Source organism: Hyalella azteca, unplaced genomic scaffold, assembly GCF_000764305.2.
Source record: "Hyalella azteca isolate HAZT.00-mixed unplaced genomic scaffold, Hazt_2.0.2 contig14896, whole genome shotgun sequence".
Lineage (NCBI taxonomy): Eukaryota > Metazoa > Arthropoda > Malacostraca > Amphipoda > Hyalellidae > Hyalella > Hyalella azteca.
The window spans coordinates 437,399-460,278 of record NW_025944763.1 but is presented as its reverse complement, the minus strand read 5'-3'; the positions used below and the strand labels follow the sequence as shown (position 1 = coordinate 460,278).

Below are 22,880 nucleotides of genomic sequence, written 5' to 3'. Positions count from 1 at the left end.
CCCCCCCCCCCCTCCCCCTCCCCCCGTACGCATTACGCGCCTCAACGCGTCAGTTGTACGCAGCAGCCGGCGATGATCTCTTCGTACGCAGTTAATTACGTCGCGTACAGTGCGTACAGTGTGTACAGTGCGTACAGTGGGTACAGTCAACAGTGCACGTAGAGGTTATAACATGTACACAGTTCAGTGCGTACAGTGTGTACAGTGTGTACAGTCTACAGTGCTCGCAGTGTTTATAACGTGTACATTATACAGTACGTACAGTGCATACAGTCTACAGTGCATGCAGTGTTTATAACGTGTACACTGTACGTGTGCACAGTGCGTACAGCTAGCAAACGATCGTAGCCGCAGTCTGTAACTATTATATAAATAATAATAATAATAACAAAAAAATAATTATAATAAGGATAATAATAATAATAATAATAATAATAATAATAAGAATAATAATAATAATATTAATAATAACAAACTCCCTAAACAGTCTATAATATTCCGGTATATTAAACTGTCTATAATAATTAAATATATTATATTTAATTATAATGCGGCATCTTAAAATCCTTCTAAACATGCAGCGAGGAATGACACTCAGAGAAATACAGACAACATTCCCACCAGGATTGAGAAGTGCGCGCATTATGCGCACAACTCATCCCTCAGAGCCGCATTGAAGCGTGTACGCATTGAAGCGTGTACGCATGATATGTGTACGCATTGAAGCGTGTACGCATGATATGTGTACGCATTGAAGCGTGTACGCATGATGCGCATGACGCATTGAAGCGTGTACGCATGATGCGCATGACGCATTGAAGCGTGTACGCATGATACGCATGATGCGCATGACGCATTGAAGCGTGTACGCATGATACGCATGATGCGCATGACGCATTGAAGCGTGTACGCATGATACGCATGATGCGCATGACGCATTGAAGCGTGTACGCATGATACGCATGATGCGCATGACGCATTGAAGCGTGTACGCATGATACGCATGATGCGCATGACGCATTGAAGCGTGTACGCATGATACGCATGATGCGCATGACGCATTGAAGCGTGTACGCATGATACNGCATGATACGTGTACGTATTGAAGCGTGTACGCATGATACGTGTACGTATTGAAGCGTGTACGCATGATACGTGTACGTATTGAAGCATGTACGCATAATACGCATGATGCGCACGCTGGGCAGCGTCTTTTGTTGCCATGAAATGCGTAACGGATGCCTTCTATGCGCACTCATGCGAATGTGTGGCACATTGTCCAAATACATGTAATAATGTCACTAGATTGCTTTAATCACAGATTACTAGAAATTTAAATGCGAGATTCACTAGAAATTTAAATGCGAGATTCACTAGAAATTTAAATGCGAGATTCACTAGAAATTTAAATGCGAGATTCACTAGAAATTTAAAAGCGAGATTCACTAGAAATTTAAAAGCGAGATTCACTAGAAATTTAAAAGCGAGATTCACTAGAAATTTAAAAGCGAGATTCACTAGAAATTTAAAAGCGAGATTCACTAGAAATTTAAAAGCGCAGATAAAAAAAATTTTAACTGCAATCATTGTTCTTATATATAGTTCTTATCCATATAGTTCTTATCCATTAGAAATTGTGAATAGATAGGTACTTACTTTATTACTCGGCCCTTTGTCTGTAAATTTAGGTTTTTAACTTCCGTGTTTTTTTGCTCAAAACTTTCTTAATTTTCTGACTTTATTTTTGTTCTAGATTTATCAAACTGATGATGGAGCTGGTCTCCGAAACGTTTTCAATAGAGAAATGCCGAATTTTTGTGGTGTTTTCTTCGCTTTTAAATTTCTATTGTCCCTTATGTGGGTCATCCTGACTCAGTTCAGCCCGGAGAAAGGCCGTGTCAGTGAGTGAGTTAGTTAGTTAGTTAGTTAATTAGTATAATAATTTTTTTAAGATAAAGATGACGCGAACAAGCACAAAAATTACATCGAAATTTGGTCAAATTCTCACACATTTCTGTGAGTGTGGTTTAATTAGTCGTGTTCATTATTAAATTAATTATCTTCTTGATGGTGTTAGATAAATAAGTTCTATTCTTGATAATATTCTTTCTTCATTTATATTTTGTAATCGATGCTATATTTTACTTATTATTTTCGAAGTTATTATTAAAATCATTATTCTTGTAACATCATTGTATTTATTATTATAAAAATTATTATTAGAGTTTTTATTTCTACATAGTTATTTATTTCACCAATTCTGAATTTCAGTTTTTTTGAATAATGATGGTTGGCTTAAATAAAAAGCTTGGTTTAAAGTTTTGCATATTTTAAGCGTATGTTTTATTCCTTCTTCAATTTGTTACGGAAGAAATTTATTATACGTTAATGTGAGACAATTTATTTATTTATTGAATGACAGCTTTAACTGCAGAGCAGCAGTCTTAACTGCAGTGCGAGCNGCTGCAGTCTTAACTGCAGTGCTGCAGTCTTAACTGCAGTGCTGCAGTCTTAACTGCAGTGCTGCAGTCTTAACTGCAGTGCTGCAGTCTTAACTGCAGAGCTGCAGATTTAACCTAGTTGTCGCAGCCTGAACTGCGGGAGCGACCCTCCTGCTAGCCATTATAATTACCCGGCATTCAGAACATCTCCATCAGCCTCTAATTAAGCCATCGAGGGCTCGTTAAACCCATTCAAACCCCTAAACTTAACCCCAACACAACAACTGTAGCTCAATTTTACCCACTGGGGTTCAATTGAGTTTACCCATAATCGTAATTCATTGAAGTAAATTGGTATTAATTGGTATTAGATATCAATTATAGACATGCGATATTTCGGTATAAAATCAATTAAATGTTGAGATTGCTTGCTTGTGTGTATGTGTGTGTGTTTGCTTCTTTTGTGTACTTGTTTGATTGTGTTGTTTGTTCATATGTTTGTCTGAATAAGACAAAACTAAACTAGACTGACTTAAAAACGGTATACGTCTAATATATACGGTATATATCTTATATACAACGGTATATGTCTTATATATACGGTATATATCTTATATACAACGGTATATGTCTTATATATACGGTAAAGTTTTATATACATGGTATATGTCTTATATATACGGTAAAGTTTTATATACATGGTATATGTCTTATATATATATACGGGAAAGTTTTATATACACGGTATATGTCTTATATATACGGTAAAGTTTTATATACATGGTATATATGTCTTATATATACGGGAAAGTTTTTATATACATGGTATATATGTCTTATATATACGGGAAAGTTTTATATACATGGTATATATGTCTTATATATACGGGAAAGTTTTTATATACGGTATAAAGCAAGAATATTATATATTGTTGAGAATCTTCCTACTTTCACAATTTTGTCGTTATATCGTTCCAAATTTCAACACGTAACGCGTTTTGTTTGTAACTTAATAATGAAAAATTGATACATTTGAAAAGTTGTTAAAGAAATAAAAATGTCCATCGGTGCCTAGCTGATTGTCAATATATCAATTCATGCAAAAAAATATTTTTCGATATATTGAAAAAATATTAAGAAAATTATTAATAAAACAGATTCTCTGGTCCTCAATGAAACCTACTAAAAATAATTTTATTTGAGCATTTTTATGAGCTTTTTTACCTTCTATTTGTTCGTGTATTTTTATTGTTTGCCCAAACGATGTGTGATATGGGTGTGTAGTTATGTGATTGTGTAGATTTGTGTAGTCTAATGTTATGTATTACTGTGCAATATTGCCCGTATTTTTTAGATCAAATATCAAATCATTGTATAATAGTTAACACAGACATGGTAAAACTCTGTATTTAATCATCACTAATACAGACACGATGGAACTTCGGTATAAAATCCCACTCAGGATAATATAATACAATAAATCCGCCATAATTATATATATATATATATATATATTTACTCGATTATGAAATATTCTAATCTATTGGTATTATACCTTGTCCAGTTGTATACAGCATCAATTGTAAATTGTAAATTGAAAATCAGTTGTAAATTATGAGTACACGAGTGTATATACAGTATTGTGTAACGGCCTCGGAATGTTATTATGAGAGAATAATATTCATAATGTTGCATTGATATAATGTAATATAAATGTATAGCTGACAATATTTACTCATATATTGAAGAAGAAAAAACTAAAATTCTGCTCATATATTGAATAATATAATATATAACAACACATTAATGCTGAGAATATTAAATGATATACTGAAGATTATGATTTACATTACAAGCCAATATTAAAGCCAATATTTATTCATGTACTTCATTATTAATTGACATGAAAAATGACATTTCACGCTTCACGGCTTCATTGGCCGGGAGGAAGCGAAATGATTGGCCGGGAATTGGAAATAAGAGCTAAGAATTGGCTGAAAATTGGCCGGAAATGCGGCAATTGGCCAGGCATTGTACGTAGTTACGCTGGATACGTGAATGGCTATTAACCCCCAACCCCATCCTTCCCCCCACTTGGAGTCAAAAATCCCTCCCCCCCTTACCCCTTCACATTTTTAGAGCATTTTCTCATTTATGAAAAAAATGCGCTATTGTGCTCGCCATGTCTAACCATCCGTTCGTCCGTCTCTCCGTCCGTCTGTCCATCCGTCTGTCTGTCCGTCCGTGACCTCAAGTTTTCGTCGACGAGAAAATACGCTCTCTGTCACTCACTGCAGTGAGTACTGAGTTATATTTTTTACTATTATTCCCTTCTTCACTCCCCCCTCTCCCCATTTTAATTTAAACTACCCATCCCCCTCTACTGAGCGTAGCCCCCTCCCCCCACTTGGAGTTAAATACCCCCCTCCCCCAATACGAAAGAAACCACCCGTTTTTTGTTAAAAAATTCCTTTCCCCACATCTCCTTTCACTGTTATTTCCCCTCTCCCTCTTTTAACTGGAATTAATAAGAATCCCCCTTTTACTGATATATATTAAATATATTTAAATTTATATTTAATTTATGTTCAATATATTTTTATATTGAATATAAAAGAAAAATGTCTTCCTCACAATGAGATACGCAATACAAAGTTAAGCAAACAAATTTATTTCGTGTTTCGTTATTTATTTTTTATTTATTAATTTTAATTTATTTCGTTACATCCTTAAATGGGCGTCAATGGGCTGAGATTAAATAGGTGGGTAAAAAATTTGGTCGCGAATTATCTAGTCGACAATTCGTAATTCTAGATTATAGGATATGTGAACCTAGATGATGCATTATGGGATAAGTAAACTTAGATGATGAAATAGGTGAAAATTAATAATAAAATTAAGTTATTGAAATTAGTTTATACCTGGGCAACCTGTTGCCGCTATTTATTTTGTCGTATATTTCGTTTCTGATTTCGTTCTGGTCACCTGCCATTATGGTCACCTGCCATTATGGTCAGACCCCCAAGGGGGGGTTGAGGGCACTGACCTAGAGAAGCCTAGGAAGGTAAGTTATTATATGAAAACTATTATAAATAATTGTAATAAATAATTATGAAACATTATATGAAAAGTATTATAAATAATTATAATAAATAATTATTTTAAAGCTGTCATTCATTGTAAAGATATTATTATTATTGCATTCCAATTTTACCCTGAATGCACAAGTTGAAATATTCCAATACATTTAATAGGACCTTATTTGCTGTAAATAAATATTAGGTCCTTAAACATTACAGAACATTAAATATTAGGACCTTAAATCTTAAACCTTACATATTAGGAACCTGCAATATTAATTTTTTCTATTAGCACACAACCTGAACAACAACATGTGTCTAGTTTATACATTTATGTAGAAACTTGTTCCGGCTGTATATTTTACGTGTATACCCATTATAATACAATAACTATTGTAGTAACGTACCGCTGTAATATCGTACCACTTGTAACGTACCACTATTAACGTACCACTATTAACGTACCACTAGTAACGTACCACCATTAACGTAGCACCATATCACCACTACAGCAGCTACGTCGGTCGCGCACGACGTTCACGACGTACCACTAGTAACGTACCACTGTTGTAACGTACCACTGTAGTAACATACCACTAGTAACGTACCACTATTAACGTACCACTATTAACGTACCACTATTAACGTACCACCATTAACGTACCTTATATCACCACCACAGCAGGTACGTCGGTCGCGCACGACGTTCACGACGTACCAGCTGCACCAGTTGGAACGTGCGTTCGACAAGACGCAGTACCCCGACGTCTTCACCAGAGAGGAGCTCGCGCTCAACCTCGACCTGTCCGAGGCCAGGGTCCAGGTGGGTTATACTCAGGGAAATGAGTGGTGCTTTGTTCTAATAAAAGGTGCAGGTGTGTTATACTAAGAGAAATAAGTGGTACTTTGTCCAAATAAAAGGTGCAGGTTTGTGTTTACACTAAGAAAAATAAGTGGCACTTTGTCCAAATTGTGATGCAAGGCTCCAGCTGTCTGGGGCCAGGGTGCAGGTGTGTTATACTAAGAGATATAAGTGGTGCTTTGTCCCAATAGTTGTCTGGGGCCAGGGTGCCTAAATGTATTTACACTAAGAGAAATAAGCGGTAATTTGTCCAAATCAACCTCGAACTCCTGGAGGCCAGGATGCAGCTACGGGATAATATAATTTGTTATCATTAGTTATATTTATCATTATTATACGCTAATTCAGCAGCATAATGATTTTTACCTTTGTTGATAAGATTACTTGTTAGCATTACCGTCACTATTATCGTCACTGTTATCATTTCTTGCTTTTTATCATTACATCCACTGTTATCCCTAATCTAGCCGTATTTATCATCATATTAATTGTTATCACTTTTGTCGACGTCTTCATCATCACAATAGACTTCTATTTTCACAATACGCGTGTTCATCATCACATTCATCATTCATATCATATTCATTATGCAACATTCTTGCCATCATCGTCGGATGATTAGCAGTGGCGGCCAAATGGTTGCCCAGTGGTTAACCAGGGTAGCCCAGTGGTTAACCAGGGTGGCCCAGTGGTTAACCAGGGTGGCCCAGTGGTTAACCAGGGTGGCCCAGTGGTTACAGTTCAGAGTACCAAGATTGTAGCAGTGAGTTGCGTGTTCGACACCGCAACCTAGCTGTGAATGTTCTGCGATGTTAAGAATCGGCGACAGGCCTACGGCCTAATAAACGCTGGAACCGCTATATTATTATTATTATTATTATTATTATTATTATTATTATTTACGATGGTTGCAATTGCCCGGAGTAGCGTAGGTATCATGCTATGGTGGCGCCGGGGGGCGGAGGCTTGAACCCCCCTCCAAGCCGCCCAATAAGTCACATTAATTGGGCCCTCGGCCTAAGTCACTAACTTTTCAACCCATGGCTTGAGCCGTCCAATGAGTCACATTGAGCGCCTCCTCCCCCCCGGCTTAAACCGCTGCTTCCTCCCCCGGCTTAAGCCCTTCCCTCCTCCCTCCTCTCCTGGCTTAAGCCGCTCTTCCTCCCCCGGTTTAAGCCCCTCTCTCCTCCCCCGGCTTAAGCCCCTCCCTCCTCCCCTGGCTTAAGCCCCTCTCTCCTCCCCCGGCTTAAGCCCTTCTCTCCTCCCCCGGCATAAGCCCTTCTCTCCTCCCCCGGCTTAAGCCCTTCTCTCCTCCCCCGGCTTAAGCCCTTCTCTCCTCCCCCGGCTTAAGCCCCTCTCTCCTCCCCCGGCATAAGCCGCTCTCCCTCCCCCGGCTTATGCCCCTCCCTCCTCCCCCGGCTTTAACCACCCCTCCCTCCTCCCCCGGCTTAAGCCCCTCCCTCCTCCCCCGGCTTAAGCCCCTCCCTCCTCCCCCGGCTTTAACCGCCCCTCCCCCCTCCCCCGGCTTAAGCCGCCTAATAAGTTACGCCAAACAAAGAAGCTCAGACAAATATCGACTGCTAAGCATGCTGACCCCAATTAAAAATCTTGATCGGCTCATTACCGGCCATTATAATCCAGCTTTAATTAGGCTGAATTTTCAATAAGGTTGTATATATTCTTCAGTCAATATGCAGGCCTAGCTTAACAATTGTGAGGCCTACAATAGGCCTATTGTTTCAATGCAGATCTTTTGCGGTACACGAAATTACCGTAGAAATTACCGTAGAAATCGTGTGATTATTGGGCCAGCTTCTGAAATGCTTATGAGGAATTTAGAGGAATATTATTATACCAGTTATATCATATATTATATTATCAGATATATTTATAGGGATGCTTCTTATTATGTATAACTGTATATAAAAATATATATCATGTTATTCTTATTGTAAATACCTATATAGAACAATGTATATCATGTTATTCATATTATAAATAACTTTATAGAACATTGTATATCATGTTATTCTTATTATAAATACCTATATAGAACAATGTATATCCCTGTTCTCTTACATATTGGAGTTGAAACCTGAGTTGAAGTTGAAGCCTGGTATTGTTTTGAAGTTTGAGTTTGAGTTGAAGTTGAATTAGGAGTTTGATTCTTTAACAATCCATATTTTTAATAAAATGTTGACAACGGCCGACGTCGTTTCGTCCCGCCGCTGAATTTAGCCACGGGCGCACAAATTAACATTTTTACAGCGCACAGATGGCGCTTAAACTTTGTTAAATTGGGTGAATGATGGGTGAATGGTGGGTGAATGGTGGGTGAATGATGGGTGAATGGTGGGTGAATGGTGGGTGAATGATGGGTGAATGGTGGGTGAATGGTGGGTGAATGGTGGGTGAATGGTGGGTGAATGGTGGGTGAATGGTGGGTGAATGGTGGGTGAATGGTGGGTGAATGGTGGGTGAATGGTGGGCGAACGGTGGGCGAACGGTGGGTGAATGGTGGGTGAATGGTTGGTGAATGGTGGGTGAATAATGGGTGAATGATGGGTGAATGGCATTGCCGTTCACCCCTGCGCAGGTCAAAGGGAACATAATAAAAAAGATATTATTTCTCCAGCTCGCCGTGATGGCCTGGAAATTTGTTGTTGTTGCGCCTGGGACATTTTTTAGGCCTAGAGGCAGATTTGAATCACAGCCTTACGAGAGAAAATATTTAGTTAGGTTCTAGATGGAGTTTGTTGAGACCCTTACATGATATAAATAAATTATTGATAGATTCATTATATAATAACCATACATGGACGTGTAAGTGACTTTATAAAATATAAAATATTTATATTATTTTACAAAGTTACTAATATAATATATTATTATTTTACATATTACAAAGTTACTATGTAATATCTAATGAGATTATATAAAATTATTACTGGCATCAAACGGTTTAACGATTATAAGGCTCAGAAAAACTTCATTGGGTTCCACATTATACATTTAAGAAATTCACCCCTTATCTATGGTGCACTTCACCATTAGCAATTAAATTAATTGGCTATCAGAATAAATTGTGTCCAAAAATACATTAGCCGTTAAACTCAACTATTAAATAGTTCAAACATCACAATTATCCATTAAATGACACGCACATCAATATTAGCCATTACATGGCACACACGTCACCATTAGCCACTAAGTACGTAGTGTGTACATCACCATTAGCTATTAAATGGTACACACAACACAATTAGCAATTAACATCGCCATTAGCCATTAACGTCACCATTAGCCATTGACATCACCATTAGCCATTAACATCACCATTATCAATTAACATCACCATTAGCAATTAACATCACAATTAGCCATTAACATCACCATTAGCCATTAACATCACCATTAGCCATTACAATTAACATCACCATTAGCCATTAACATCACCATTAGCCATTAACATCACCATTAGCCATTAACATCACCATTATCCAGGCTGCGCTCACTTTAGAGCACTTGAGCGCCGCTCATCAAGTGCTCGCAAATGTGAGCGCAGATGTGAGCAAAGAAGCGCTGTTGTTTACACACATAAAGACTTGAATAAAGACAATATATAGACGCAAAGACACGTAAAACAATAAAGACACTTTAATAGACGCAAAGACACGTGAAACAATAAAGACAATATTTAGACGCAAAGACACGTTAAGAAAATAAGACACTTTAATCGACGTGAAGACACGTAAAACAATAAAAACACTTTAAATAGACGCAAAGACACGTAAAACAATAAAAACACTTTAATAGACGCAAAGACACGTAAAACAGTGAAGACACTTTAATAGACGCAAAGGCACGTAAAACAATTAAGACACTTTAATAGACGCAAAGACACGTAAAACAATTAAGACACTTTAATAGACGCAAAGACATGTAAAACAATAAAAACACTTTAATAGACGCAAAGACACGTAAAACAGTGAAGACACTTTAATAGACGCAAAGACACGTAAAACAGTGAAGACACTTTAATATACGCAAAGGCACGTAAAACAATAAAGAAACTTTAATGGACGCAAAGACATGTAAAACAATAAAGAAACTTTAATGGACGCAAAGACTGGTAAAACAATAAAGACACTTTAATAGATCAAACGGTAGAAATATTCAAAGACCAAAAGACATGTGCATGGTGATGACATTTAATAGACGCAAAGGCTCGTAAAACAATAAAGGCAGTTCTTTGTTACCAAAGACGAGGGTAGCGCCAACAAAGGCAGTCGCCCTCGCTGCCGTCCTGTTCTTTAAGAGGGGAAATCTGGCCCTCAGGACTCTTGATTTTCAAGCGATTATGAGGGTTAAAGAGGCATGATAAAGAGGCATGGTAAAGAGGCATGGTAAAGAGGCATGGTAAAGAGGCATGGTAAAGAGGCATGGTAAAGAGGCATGGTAAGGAGGCATGGTGAAGAGGTATGGTGAAGAGGCATGGTAAAGAGGCATGGTAAAGAGGTATGGTGAAGAGGCATGGTAAAGAGGCATGGTAAAGAGGTATGGTAAAGAGGCATGGTAAAGAGGCATGGTAAAGAGGCATGGTAAAGAGGCATGGTAAAGAGGCATGGTAAAGAGGCATGGTAAAGAGGCATGGTAAAGAGGCATATCAAATGCTTACCATGATATAAAGCAAAGCATTTAATTAAATGCTTGTTCAGCAATTGTTAGCGTGGATATAAGTTAATAGGGATACCCAATTAATATGAATATCACAACATATATCCGTGCAAATCAATATAATAACTAAACTTTTAAATTACATTCGAATAAGTTGAAGTTGTAGCAGGAAATGAAAAAAATTCCAGTTAAATCTTATTTAATCAAGCGTTCAAGCATTTAAAAACACCCTCAACTTTGGCCTCATAAAATCACTCCAAACTTCGCCTTCATAAAATCACCCCTAATTTTCCCTCATAAAATCACCCCAACTCTGACTTCATTTCGGTCACCTTAATTTTACCCTCATAACATCTCCCTCAACTTTCCCTCATAAAATCACCCTCAATTTTGCCCTCACAAAATCACGCTAAATTTTGCACTCATAAAATCACGTTCAAATTGACCCTCATAAAATCACCCCCGACTTTGCCCTGATGCAGTCACCCTTAATTTGACCCTCATACAATCACCCTCAACTTCACCCTCTTATCAAACAGCATTTAAAGTCGATAACCCCCCTCTTCCCCCTCCCCCTCACTCACCCCTCACTCACCCCAGCGCGTGTCACTCTCAGCCGTTCACCTCGGCAGCGTTTGGGTTGGCCACCGATGCCACGCCTATAAACCGACCATAAATTAAATGAACATTAAATATTATATTATAATACGGATGATATATGTCGGGACCAGCGCCGCCATTGTTGTTGCTTGATGGGACTTGGGAGGCGCGGGTCTCAATGGGACAGCTGGGACTGGCGACAATAGGGATGTGCTCGTGATGGGTGAAGGGGAGTGAAGGGGTGAAGGGGTGAAGGGGGTGAAGGGTGTGGTAGTGGGGAGTGAAAGGTGAGGTAGTGGGTAAGCTGGGGCTGAGGTGAGGTTGAAGGGGTGGAAGGGTGTTGTGGGGGTTAAGGGGTGTTGTGGGATGAAGGAAGGGGTGAGGTGGATGTAAGGGTGTGGAAGGGAGGTGAAGGAGGTGATAGGTATAGGGTAATGGGTGGTGAAGGGTGAGGAGGTGGGGGGTTATACTGACACAGCACGGGTGTAATTACGTTGATATGTTGTTATGTACATATTATATTATAATATAGGTTACATATTATAGGTTATATATATTATATATATATAAATATATACGTGTCAACATATTATAGGTTATGTGTTGACATGTTTGCCGTAGAAGATACCGTGTTGACGTTCATCTCGATATTTCTTTTGAAATATTCATTACTTTATTTGTATTTATTTGTACATCTTGCAATTCAATAGAACAATTTAATGTCAACAACAATTAATAATATATCAATATTACAGTTAATGAAATATTGGGAGACAAAATACATAGAAAAATACAAGGAATTGTAATTTTGTAATTGTAATTACTACAATGAATGAATGAATACAATGAACATCCAAGTTGAGGAGAATGAATGAATGAAGGCAATGAAAATACAATTAGAAGATATATGTTACCCAGAGATGTACATACATTAGCAGTGCATTAAGTTGTACAGTACAGCGTGTACTATACGCTCGACCCACGCCGTACTCTGAGTGTAAACGATATACTGGCGACATATATTGACGATATATACTGACGACATATATTGACGATATATACTGGCGACATATATTGACGATATACTGGCGACATATATTGACGATATACTGACAACATATATTGACGATATATACTGGCGACATATATTGACGATATATACTGGCGACATATATTGACGATATATACTGGCGACATATATTGACGATATACTGACGACATATAGGAACGTTAATTTACAGCGACTGAAGGGATATTCCCTCTCCTACCCTCTGATTTCAACCCTCTTCTTCCCTCTTCCATTTTCTCGTGTCACATTCCCTTCTCGCTGCCTTTTTCAACCACCTTAAACTTTTCAAATTCCTTATTTTTTCCAGTTTTTTCTCTTTTCAACAGTCTTCGCTTTTTCATGTCATTACTCTTCACATTTTTTTCAACCCTCTTCGCGCTTTTTATTTCCCTCCCCCTTGCTACTCCTCCTCACCCCCCTTTCCTACCACCCTCCTCATTGCCACCCCTTCACTTCCCATTTGTCACCCCTTCTCTCCCACTTTCAAACCCCCTCTCCTCTTAGCCCCTCGTCCCCCCTCCTTTCCACTTTCCAACCCCATCCCAATTTCCAACCCTCTTCTTCTTTACCACCCCTTCCCTCTCACTTTCAAACCCCTCCCCCTTTTCTCACCTCCTCGCCCCATCTTCTCTTTCACTCCCCCACTCTCCCCACTTCCCCCTTTCACTCCCTCGCCCTCCCCACTTCCCCCTTTCACTCCCCCGCCCTCCCCACCCTCCCCTTTCACCCCCTTATGTCAACCCAATAATGTGACGGGAGTTGACGGGAGTGAGTGTGTCGAGCGTGCCGCTGATTGTGGCAATTGTGGCAAGATTGTGGCGCGCGTCAACAAATGTGGCAATTACCGCCACCGCAATCGTAACAACGCGCAACTGAACCTTAATTGAGTAGTCAGGCTCGTAATTATACTTAATTAAAATATAAATAATATCATATATTTATGTTTGGGAACATGTCTCGTAAGCAATCTTAATGCGGCCACAATCATACTGATCATTTCATTGCGAATTTGACTTAAATAATATTAATTAATACGTTGTGTTACGTTACGATTTATTACGACGAGTTACGTCACGTTACAATTTCTTACGATGTGTTACGATAGGTCATGTTTCAGGAGCGATACTTTACGACTTGTTACGCTGCTTTACAATGTGTTCCGTTAGAGTTACGTAGCGTTACGATGTGTTACGTCACATTACGATGTGTTACGTCACGTTACGATGTGTTACGTCACGTTACGATGTGTTACGTCACGTTACGATGTATTACGTCACGTTACGATGTGTTACGTCACGTTACGATGTATTACGTCACGTTACGATGTGTTACGCCACGTTACGATATGTTACGGCACGTTACGATGTGTTACGCCGCGTTACGATGTGTTACGCCGCGTTACGATGTGTTACGGCACGTTACGATGTGTTACGCCGCGTTACGATGTGTTACGCCGCGTTACGATGTGTTACGCCGCGTTACGATGTGTTACGGCACGTTACGATGTGTTACGGCGCGTTACGATGTGTTACGCCGCGTTACGATGTGTTACGCCGCGTTACGATGTGTTACGCCACGTTACGATATGTTACGCCGCGTTACGATGTGTTACGCCGCGTTACGATGTGTTACGCCGCGTTACGATGTGTTACGGCACGTTACGATGTGTTACGCCGCGTTACGATGTGTTACGCCGCGTTACGATGTGTTACGCCGCGTTACGATGTGTTACGGCACGTTACGATGTGTTACGACACGTTACGATGTGTTACGACATGGTTACGATGTGTTACGGCCTAATAACGTTGACAATCACAACTAAATAAGGCAGCTGAGAGTCAACAGCCGCTAGCCATGTCAACAGCGGGGCCCACGCTGGCCGTGTCAACAGCGGGGCCCACGCTGGCCGTGTCAACACTGGGGCCCAATATCATCAAACTGGGCCCGCCAGTGGGCCCCAGCGGTCTAGGGGGAGACTACAAATTAAATCATTATTTAATTAACACAATTTAAGGGGAGTAATATAATTAAACTTAAATATGAGGCCAAGAATATAATTTCATTCAAATATTTAGCCAATAATATAAAATAATTCAAATATTAAGCCAATAATCTGATTTAATTCAAATATTGTGCCACTAATTAAATTTAATTCGAATATTTAGCCAATAATATAATTTAATTAAAAAATTAGCCAATAATCTAATTTAATTCAAATATTTAACAAATAATTTAATTTAATTCGAATATTTAGTTAGTAGTACAATTCAATACAAATATTTAGCCAATAATATAATTTAAATTAAACAGTTAGTCAATCATACAATTCAATGTATGTAGTAGCGCAGGAATAAAATTTAATTCAAATAGGTAATCATAAATGGCTCATATATAGTTAACCATTAATATAATGTAATTAAAATAGTTGACCATATATAGAACGTAATTAAAATAGTGGACCGTTTATAAAATATAATTAAAATGGTGGACCGTTTATATAGTTTAATTCAAATAGTGAACTACTTATAGTAAGTAATTCAAATAGCGGACCAAAAATGTAACAACTGATATAATGATCTAGTTCTGATCAACTTAACTTATTATTAACTTATTATTTTAAACTTAATTGTCTCTCACTAATGACCAAGTAGAAAGTTTTCTTATTACTTTAAATTTAATTGCCTATCACTAAGTACAAAGTTTACTTATTTATTTTAAACTTAATAACCCACCACTAAGTACAAAGTTTACTTATTACTTTAAACTTAATAACCTATCACCAAGTACGAAGTTTACTAATTACTTTAAACTTAATAACCTATCACCAAGTGCAAAGTTTACTTATTTATTTTAAACTTAATAACCCATCACTATGTACAAAGTTTACTTATTACTTTAAACTTAATAACCCATCACTATGTACAAAGTTTACTTATTACTTTAAACTTAATTCACTCTCACTAAGTACAAAGTTTACTTATTACTTTAAACTTAATAACCTAATTTCTAACTTGCAACTCAACTACTTGAACGTAGTCACCTAATTACCTCTAACCTAGTATCCTAATCACCCACAATAATCACCCTGTGGTCAATAGGCTCGTTAATCCTAACGACCATAACGACCACGAGTTCATTAATCCGCCGCCACAATATTCGCCTGGGATTTGATCCGTCGTAATGCCATGTAATCCCATGATGAGGGTGGCATTTGTGGCATGAAATATGGCAACAAAGATGGCGGCGATGTTGTGGCAACACCGGAAGTGGCGTAACAATACCCGACTAATAACTACAATAACATGTGTATAATAATAAGCTGCTCTTAAAGGGACTAGTTTGCGGGGCGGCCGGACGTGTGTGTACAATAGCGCCGCTCTAGTTTCATAATATAATAAGCTTTAAATAAATAAATGTTTAAAATTACAATGCGACTTGAGAAATCTGGGTAATTAGAATAGATGATTTAAATTATTTATTATTTCGGAAATTAATTAACAGAAAGAAATAAACATTAGCTTCGTAACATTAACATTAACCATTAACAATTAACTGATTAACTTAATTAACATTAACATTAATTAAAAGAAAGAAATTTACATTGACTTAGTGGTCATAGCGCCGCTCTAGTTTCATAATATAATAAGCTTTAAATAAATAAATGTTTAAAATGACATTGCGACTTGTGAAATCTGGGTAATTAGTATGGATAATTCAAATTTGTTATTATTTTGGAATTAATTAATTGAAATAATTATTAAGTAATTCAGTGATGTAACTTGGACATACACCACATCCACACACAGCAACTCACTCCACACAACAAAAAATACACCACACAACACACACACCACACAACACACACACCACATCCACACACAACTACACAACACACACACCACATCCACACTCAACTACACATAACGCAACATACATACACACACATCAAAAACACACACGCCACATAACAACACCACACAACACCACACACCACACAACAACACACAACTCCACACAACACCACACAACACCATACACTACACAACAACACACAACACCTCACAACTCCACACACACAACACACCACACCGCACCACACAACACCACACAGGACGCCTGAGGTGCCCCGCTGTATTGTACTCAGTAAAGCAATACGAGCAGCACAATATATAATCTCAGTCGTACACAATGGTGCACAATAGTGCACAATGGTGCACAATGGTGCACAATGGTGCACATCACCTATGGAGCCATAGCGGACACCCATTATCAGGCAGCTCCATTATCAACCTCATCCATTATCGACATCTCCATTAGCGGCCACTGCATCAACACTGGAATTATTTTAATGGCGGCCAGTAATGGAGTCAATGGTGCTCTTATGGAGGTAATTAATTGGTTATTTCTTTTGTTGAATAACTTGAGGTTTAGGTGATTAATAGGTTATTGGGTTATAGAATAACTTAAGTTTTAAGATAGGTTATTTGGTTATTGAATAACTTGAGTTTTAAGATAGGTTATTTGGTTATTGAATAACTTAAGTATTAAAGTTATTGAATAGCGTAATTTTAAGATAGGTTATTTGGTTATTGAATAGCTTAGGTATAAAGATAGGTTATTTGGTTATTGAATAACTTAGTTATTAAGATTATTAAGATAGTATATTTTGTTGTTAAATGTCTTGCTTGTAATAAATATTTTATGTATTGATAAAAATGGCGACAAATGAATTTTTTTGCCTAGCATAGTCTGAATTAGGATACAATTCTCCATGCAGATGAACATACATTTTAATGGAAGTTCAAAATTAAATATAATACGAAAAATGTTTGAAAAGCACAAGGGAGTTTGTTAACAGATACGTTCTTTGTCATTGAAATTATACGGCCAAAAAAGATAAAAGGATTCAGGACGGATAGAAAAAATTCTTTCGGATTAAATCCTTTTGTTTATTTTTCTATGTTGAATTACAATGCGGGTTGCCGACATCAGAAACTCCAAGAATTTTTTTCTTTGTAATGACCAACGCATCGAATTTTTGTACCGAATTTCGGTTGATTTATTTTAAAATGTTTTGGATTTTTCTAACGTTGCGTGTGAGTTGAAATCTTCAGGGGTGGGGGGAGTGTTTAAACTTGAAATGAAATGTGAAATAAATCAATTTTACAATTTTTTGTAAAATTTGAAGAATCCGCAAAGTCAGGAGAATCCGCAGAGATTAAATGTAATATATTTTAAAGCATGTACTGTTTACAACATCGAGCTACATTAACTGTATATGATAACCCTTACTGTCTATAATAAGAATTACTGTACATTATAACAATTACTGTATATAATAATAAGTAGTAATGTAGAACTAGTTTCGCACTGGTCATAATCTTGTTGAAATATTTATTTGCAATCAGGCCAATTTGCAAGTCAATTTTAACGCCAATATCCAAGTCGATTTTCAAGCCCATTTTCTATGCCAATTTTCAAGCCCATTTTAATGGCAAAGATGGGCATGGTAATGGCGTTATAATGGAGGGGTGGCTGCGACCATATATAATGGTGGTGTCGAATTGTGCTGTGTTACTGTGTGCTTGTATTGTTGTGTGGTGCTTGTATAGTTGTGTGTTGCCTGTGTTGTTGTGTGTGTGAGGTGTCGGTTTGTGTTGACAGCCGTGAAATTGTATTGACCGCAGCATTGTACACACTGTGTTTTCTGTGTGTAGTTCTGTGTGTAGTTCTGTCCGGCTAATTCTATACACGCACACGTGACCGTGCCTGAGTACGTACATATTACCGTAGAGGGGAAATGAGGAGATGGGAGGGGCAGGAGTAAGAGAGGAATAAATGCTGTGATTTAATTTAGTGTTAAGTTATTTCGCTTTCTTCGTCCAAAATGTTTTTTCTGATCCCTCCCCCCTCTCATCCTTCTTCCCTCATGACCATTTCTCCCCTTCCCTCGCTTCCGACTTTTCCCTCTCTTCCCCCATCTCATCTCCTCCCCTTCCCCCTCCTCCCCTCCCCCCCTGATCGCAACGGTCAACAGTGCAAGCGCTTCAACTTTCCCCAATTAAGAAGGGATAAGCGGGTTACCCTCATCCCATCCCTCATCCCTGCAGCCGTCCCATCCCTCATGCCATCCCTCATCCCTGCAGCCGTCCCATCCCTCATCCCATCCCTCATCCCATCCCTCATTGCATCAACATTAATTTTGACAGCACATCTAGTAAAATTATCTATAACCGACAAAATTAAAATAATAATCTATAAGAAAAATTCTGTGAAATATTAATACACTTTTCATATAAGTATTAACATGTTTATATTAAAACCTAAATTCAAATTAAAATAATAATTTAAGAAAAATTCTGTGAAATGTTAATAAATTTTTCATCCTACCTTTAAAATGTTTCTATTAAAATCTTAATTAATAACTTTATCATTAAATATTTATTTGCAAGTTTATTATGAAGACGGCTTTATAATACAAGTCCAGTATATAAACAGAAATATAATCTAAATTAATAAATTTACCATTAAATACATATTTGTGTGTTTATTACGAAGACAGTAATATAATACAAGTCCGGTATATAGACAGAAATATAATCTAAATTAATAAATTTAGCATTAAATACATATTTGAAAGTTTATTATGAAGACCGTAATATAATACAAGTCCGGTATTATCTCTAAAGTTTGAGGCCAATCTTTGATTGGCCTCAAATGACCCCAAGATTGGCCAGATAACAAGCACATAACTTCGTCAATCCGCCACCCAATCACCGCGGTTGGATTTTGTTTTGATGCAAACACCGCGGGTTGTTTTCACCTATAATAAAATAATAAGAAATTTGAACAATTTTTTATAATAAGAAGATAACGATTCAATTTTTTAATCAGTATTATTAAATAATAAGAAAATTGTACATTTTTTATAACACAATGACAACGATTTCAGTTTTTAATTATCATTATTAAGTAGAAATTTTTTGATCAGAAGCGAAAAGCAGCATTTTTGAAAAGTTTTCAACGATATTCATCACGATAGGAATATATTGAGAACTAAACAAACATATATACAAACGAAGCATCTTAATTTGAGTAATATTTGATCTTTATTAACAACACATTTTCATTATAACATTTTATATTCTGTACCATATTATTGTTATGATTAGTATTAATATAATTATTATTACTACTAATAATGTTGTTATTATTGCAAAAATAATATTTATAACCCCTCCTCCCTCCCCTCAGAGGTGTGGTTCCATATTATTATTATTATTAATATTATTATTATTAATAAAATGACATTTATAACCCCTCCCCACACAGGTGTGGTCCCTTATTATTATTATTATTATTATTATTATTATTATTATTATTATTATTATTATTATCATTAAAATAACATTTATTACCCCCTCCCCCACAGGTTTGGTTCCAGAACCGACGTGCCAAGTGGCGTAAGCGCGAGAAGGCTTTAGGGAGAGAGTCCCCCTCACCCTACATGGGGGCGGCGCCCCTCCCCGAGGGTATGATGCCCCCTACCCTCACCGAGGGCATGATGCCCCCTACCCTCACTCCTCCCCATCACCCTCCACCCTCATCCCCAGCAGCAGCAGCAGCACTAGCAGCAGCAGCTGCTGCAGATTTTTTCAAGCTGCAGGCGTTCCATGCGCTGCATTTTAACGCGTTTCTGCCACCGATGGCCACCCAAAAATCACCCTTAAATCCCGGTCATCCACTGCAGGGGTTGTTTCACCCCTATATGCTCCCCACATCCCTCCCCCTGCACGTCTTCCCCCCCAGCAACATGGTGGTGTCCCCGGTGGGGTCTCCTGACGGGGCTGTTTCCCCATCCACGTCCCCAGCGTCCCACGTCCCCTCGTCTTCAAGTCCCCATTTTATAAGCGTCACGTCCACAGAGGGGACTTCCTCCCTCATTAATCCCCTCACTTCCCTCTCCCACATGGTGTCCTCCCCCTCTCCCCTCGGTCTGGGGAGGACGGTCACGTCCACAAACGCCCTCCTCTTCCCTGGGGACTCGAGGGGAAATTCTGTGGACTTGCTGAGGCTAAAGGCCCGTCAGCACCAGGCCTTGCTGGACCATCTGTCCAGCGATGTCCAGCACATGGCGTCCAGCAAGTAATGTCCAGCGATGTCCAGCACACGACGTCCAGCAATGTCCAGCACATGGCGACCAGCGAGTAATGTCCAGCGACGTCCAGCACATGGCGTCCAGCAAGTAATATCCAGCGACATCCAGCACATAGCGTCCAGCAAGTAATGTCCAGTGATGTCCAGCACATGGCGACCAGCGAGTAATGTCCAGCGACGTCCAGCACATGGCGTCCAGCAAGTAATGTCCAGTGATGTCCAGCGCATGGCGACCAGCGAGTAATGTCCAGCGATGTCCAGCACACGGCGTCCAGCAAGTAATGTCCAGCGATGTCCAGCACACGGCGTCCAGCAAGTAATGTCCAGCGATGTCCAGCACACGGCGTCCAGCAAGTAATGTCCAGCACATGGCGTCCAGCGATGTCCAGCACATGGCGTCCAGCAAGTAATGTCCAGTATAGGATATCCAGCAACAAATATCTGAATTCAATAACAAATTCAATTCAATAATATCGAATCTGATCAAATCCCCTGCAGAATATTCGAAACATTTTTCTTAAATGATCAAATTTTAAAAACTTTAATTATTTATTATTGATTTTCTTGAATTATTTAATCAATTGATTAATTTTAATAAAATTAATTTTAATTCATTAATTAATTAATAAAAGTTCGTTATATTAAATAATAAATATAAAATTAATTTTTTAATCACAATTTTTGAAGCGATTCTGAACATTTTTTCCCCTACAAATGCAAGTGGAGAATAAGTGTCAGCAAACTGAAGCAGAAGCCCGACTAAAAAATAATTTCTATTTTTTTTTTCGGAAAATTTTATGTAATTTTGTAAATATTAATAAGAAAAAATTACCATTTGGTTAATACCTGGTTAACCGCAACCAAGCTGGAAATTTGGTCTAATTTTAATTGTAAAATTTTTATTTTTTTCAATTTCATTTCAAATTAATGTGAAAACAGCCTCCGTGTATGTAAATCGACTTTAAGTTTTGTAAAAACTGCATTAAAGCTTAAGTTTGTATAACGCTTAGTATTCATAAAAATGGCTAAGTTTATGTATAAAAATGGCTAAGTTTATGTAAAAACCTCCTCCGTGTATGAAGAAAATCTACGTGTATGTAAAAATACATGTGTGTAATACGTGTATGTATAAGACTGTGTAAATAAGACTACCACATTAAAATGTAAAAAATTACTTTGCGTATATGTGAAAGCTGCCAACGTTTATGTAAAAATTATCGTTATTGTAAAAATGAGTGTTATAGCCAAGCTTAAATTAGACGCATAAATTCATGTTTTCATTTAATAAATATAATCATGATTACAAATCGCTCACTAACATCACGCCTTCGCGGATAATAATCAAAGTTATACATCATTTACTAACTTCGTGTCTTCAATTAATGTAAATTAAATTTTAATCGTTCACTAACATCACACAATGAATGAATGAATAACACATAATTCACAAACTCACGTTTTCAATAAATAACATACATTCAATGTCATACATCATTCACATACATCACAGCTTCAATTAATATAATTATATTCATACACACTAAATACAATGATATTCAATGTACAATTAAATAAAAAATATATTCAAAAGCTCCAAAAAATACCGGCGAAATATTGCTAATTTAGTTCTTGTTTTGTGTTTTATTGCATACATAAAACATGTATGCAATACACGTTTTATTTTAAATTTTAAAACGTAATACGCGTTCAGGGCTGTCAAGATGAAGGGGGCTGTGGTGTGCTATCAACTTTCAATATACAATTAAATTCCTTCACACTTCATATCTATAATTTAACATTCAAATCTCTCCAATTTATACTTTATGATAAAATTATAATTTATTTTATGAAACGGGAACATTCAGGATATTTGACGAATATCCCACCAATTTCCTCAATTATCCTCATTCATAACATAGATTATTACAGATGTACATTAGAATTAGTGATTGTAAAATGCACAGTGTAATTGTAACATGTTGATTATTTTAATC

The 22,880-nt window shown here is 37.5% G+C and overlaps 1 protein-coding gene across 1 annotated transcript in view; it reads left to right on the top strand.

Annotated features, from left to right (window-relative positions):
- The window catches only part of LOC108666265 (homeobox protein ARX-like), a 24,201-nt gene extending 3,311 nt beyond the window's left edge, over nucleotides 1-20,890 (top strand). Inside the window, exons 2-4 of the mRNA XM_047884217.1 lie at nucleotides 5,459-5,505; nucleotides 6,207-6,344; nucleotides 20,162-20,890. Coding sequence (XP_047740173.1) covers nucleotides 5,459-5,505; nucleotides 6,207-6,344; nucleotides 20,162-20,878 — 902 coding nt within the window. The 3' untranslated portion in view covers nucleotides 20,879-20,890. The remainder of the gene's footprint in view (nucleotides 1-5,458; nucleotides 5,506-6,206; nucleotides 6,345-20,161) is intronic.
- Nucleotides 20,891-22,880: the final 1,990 nt, after the last annotated feature.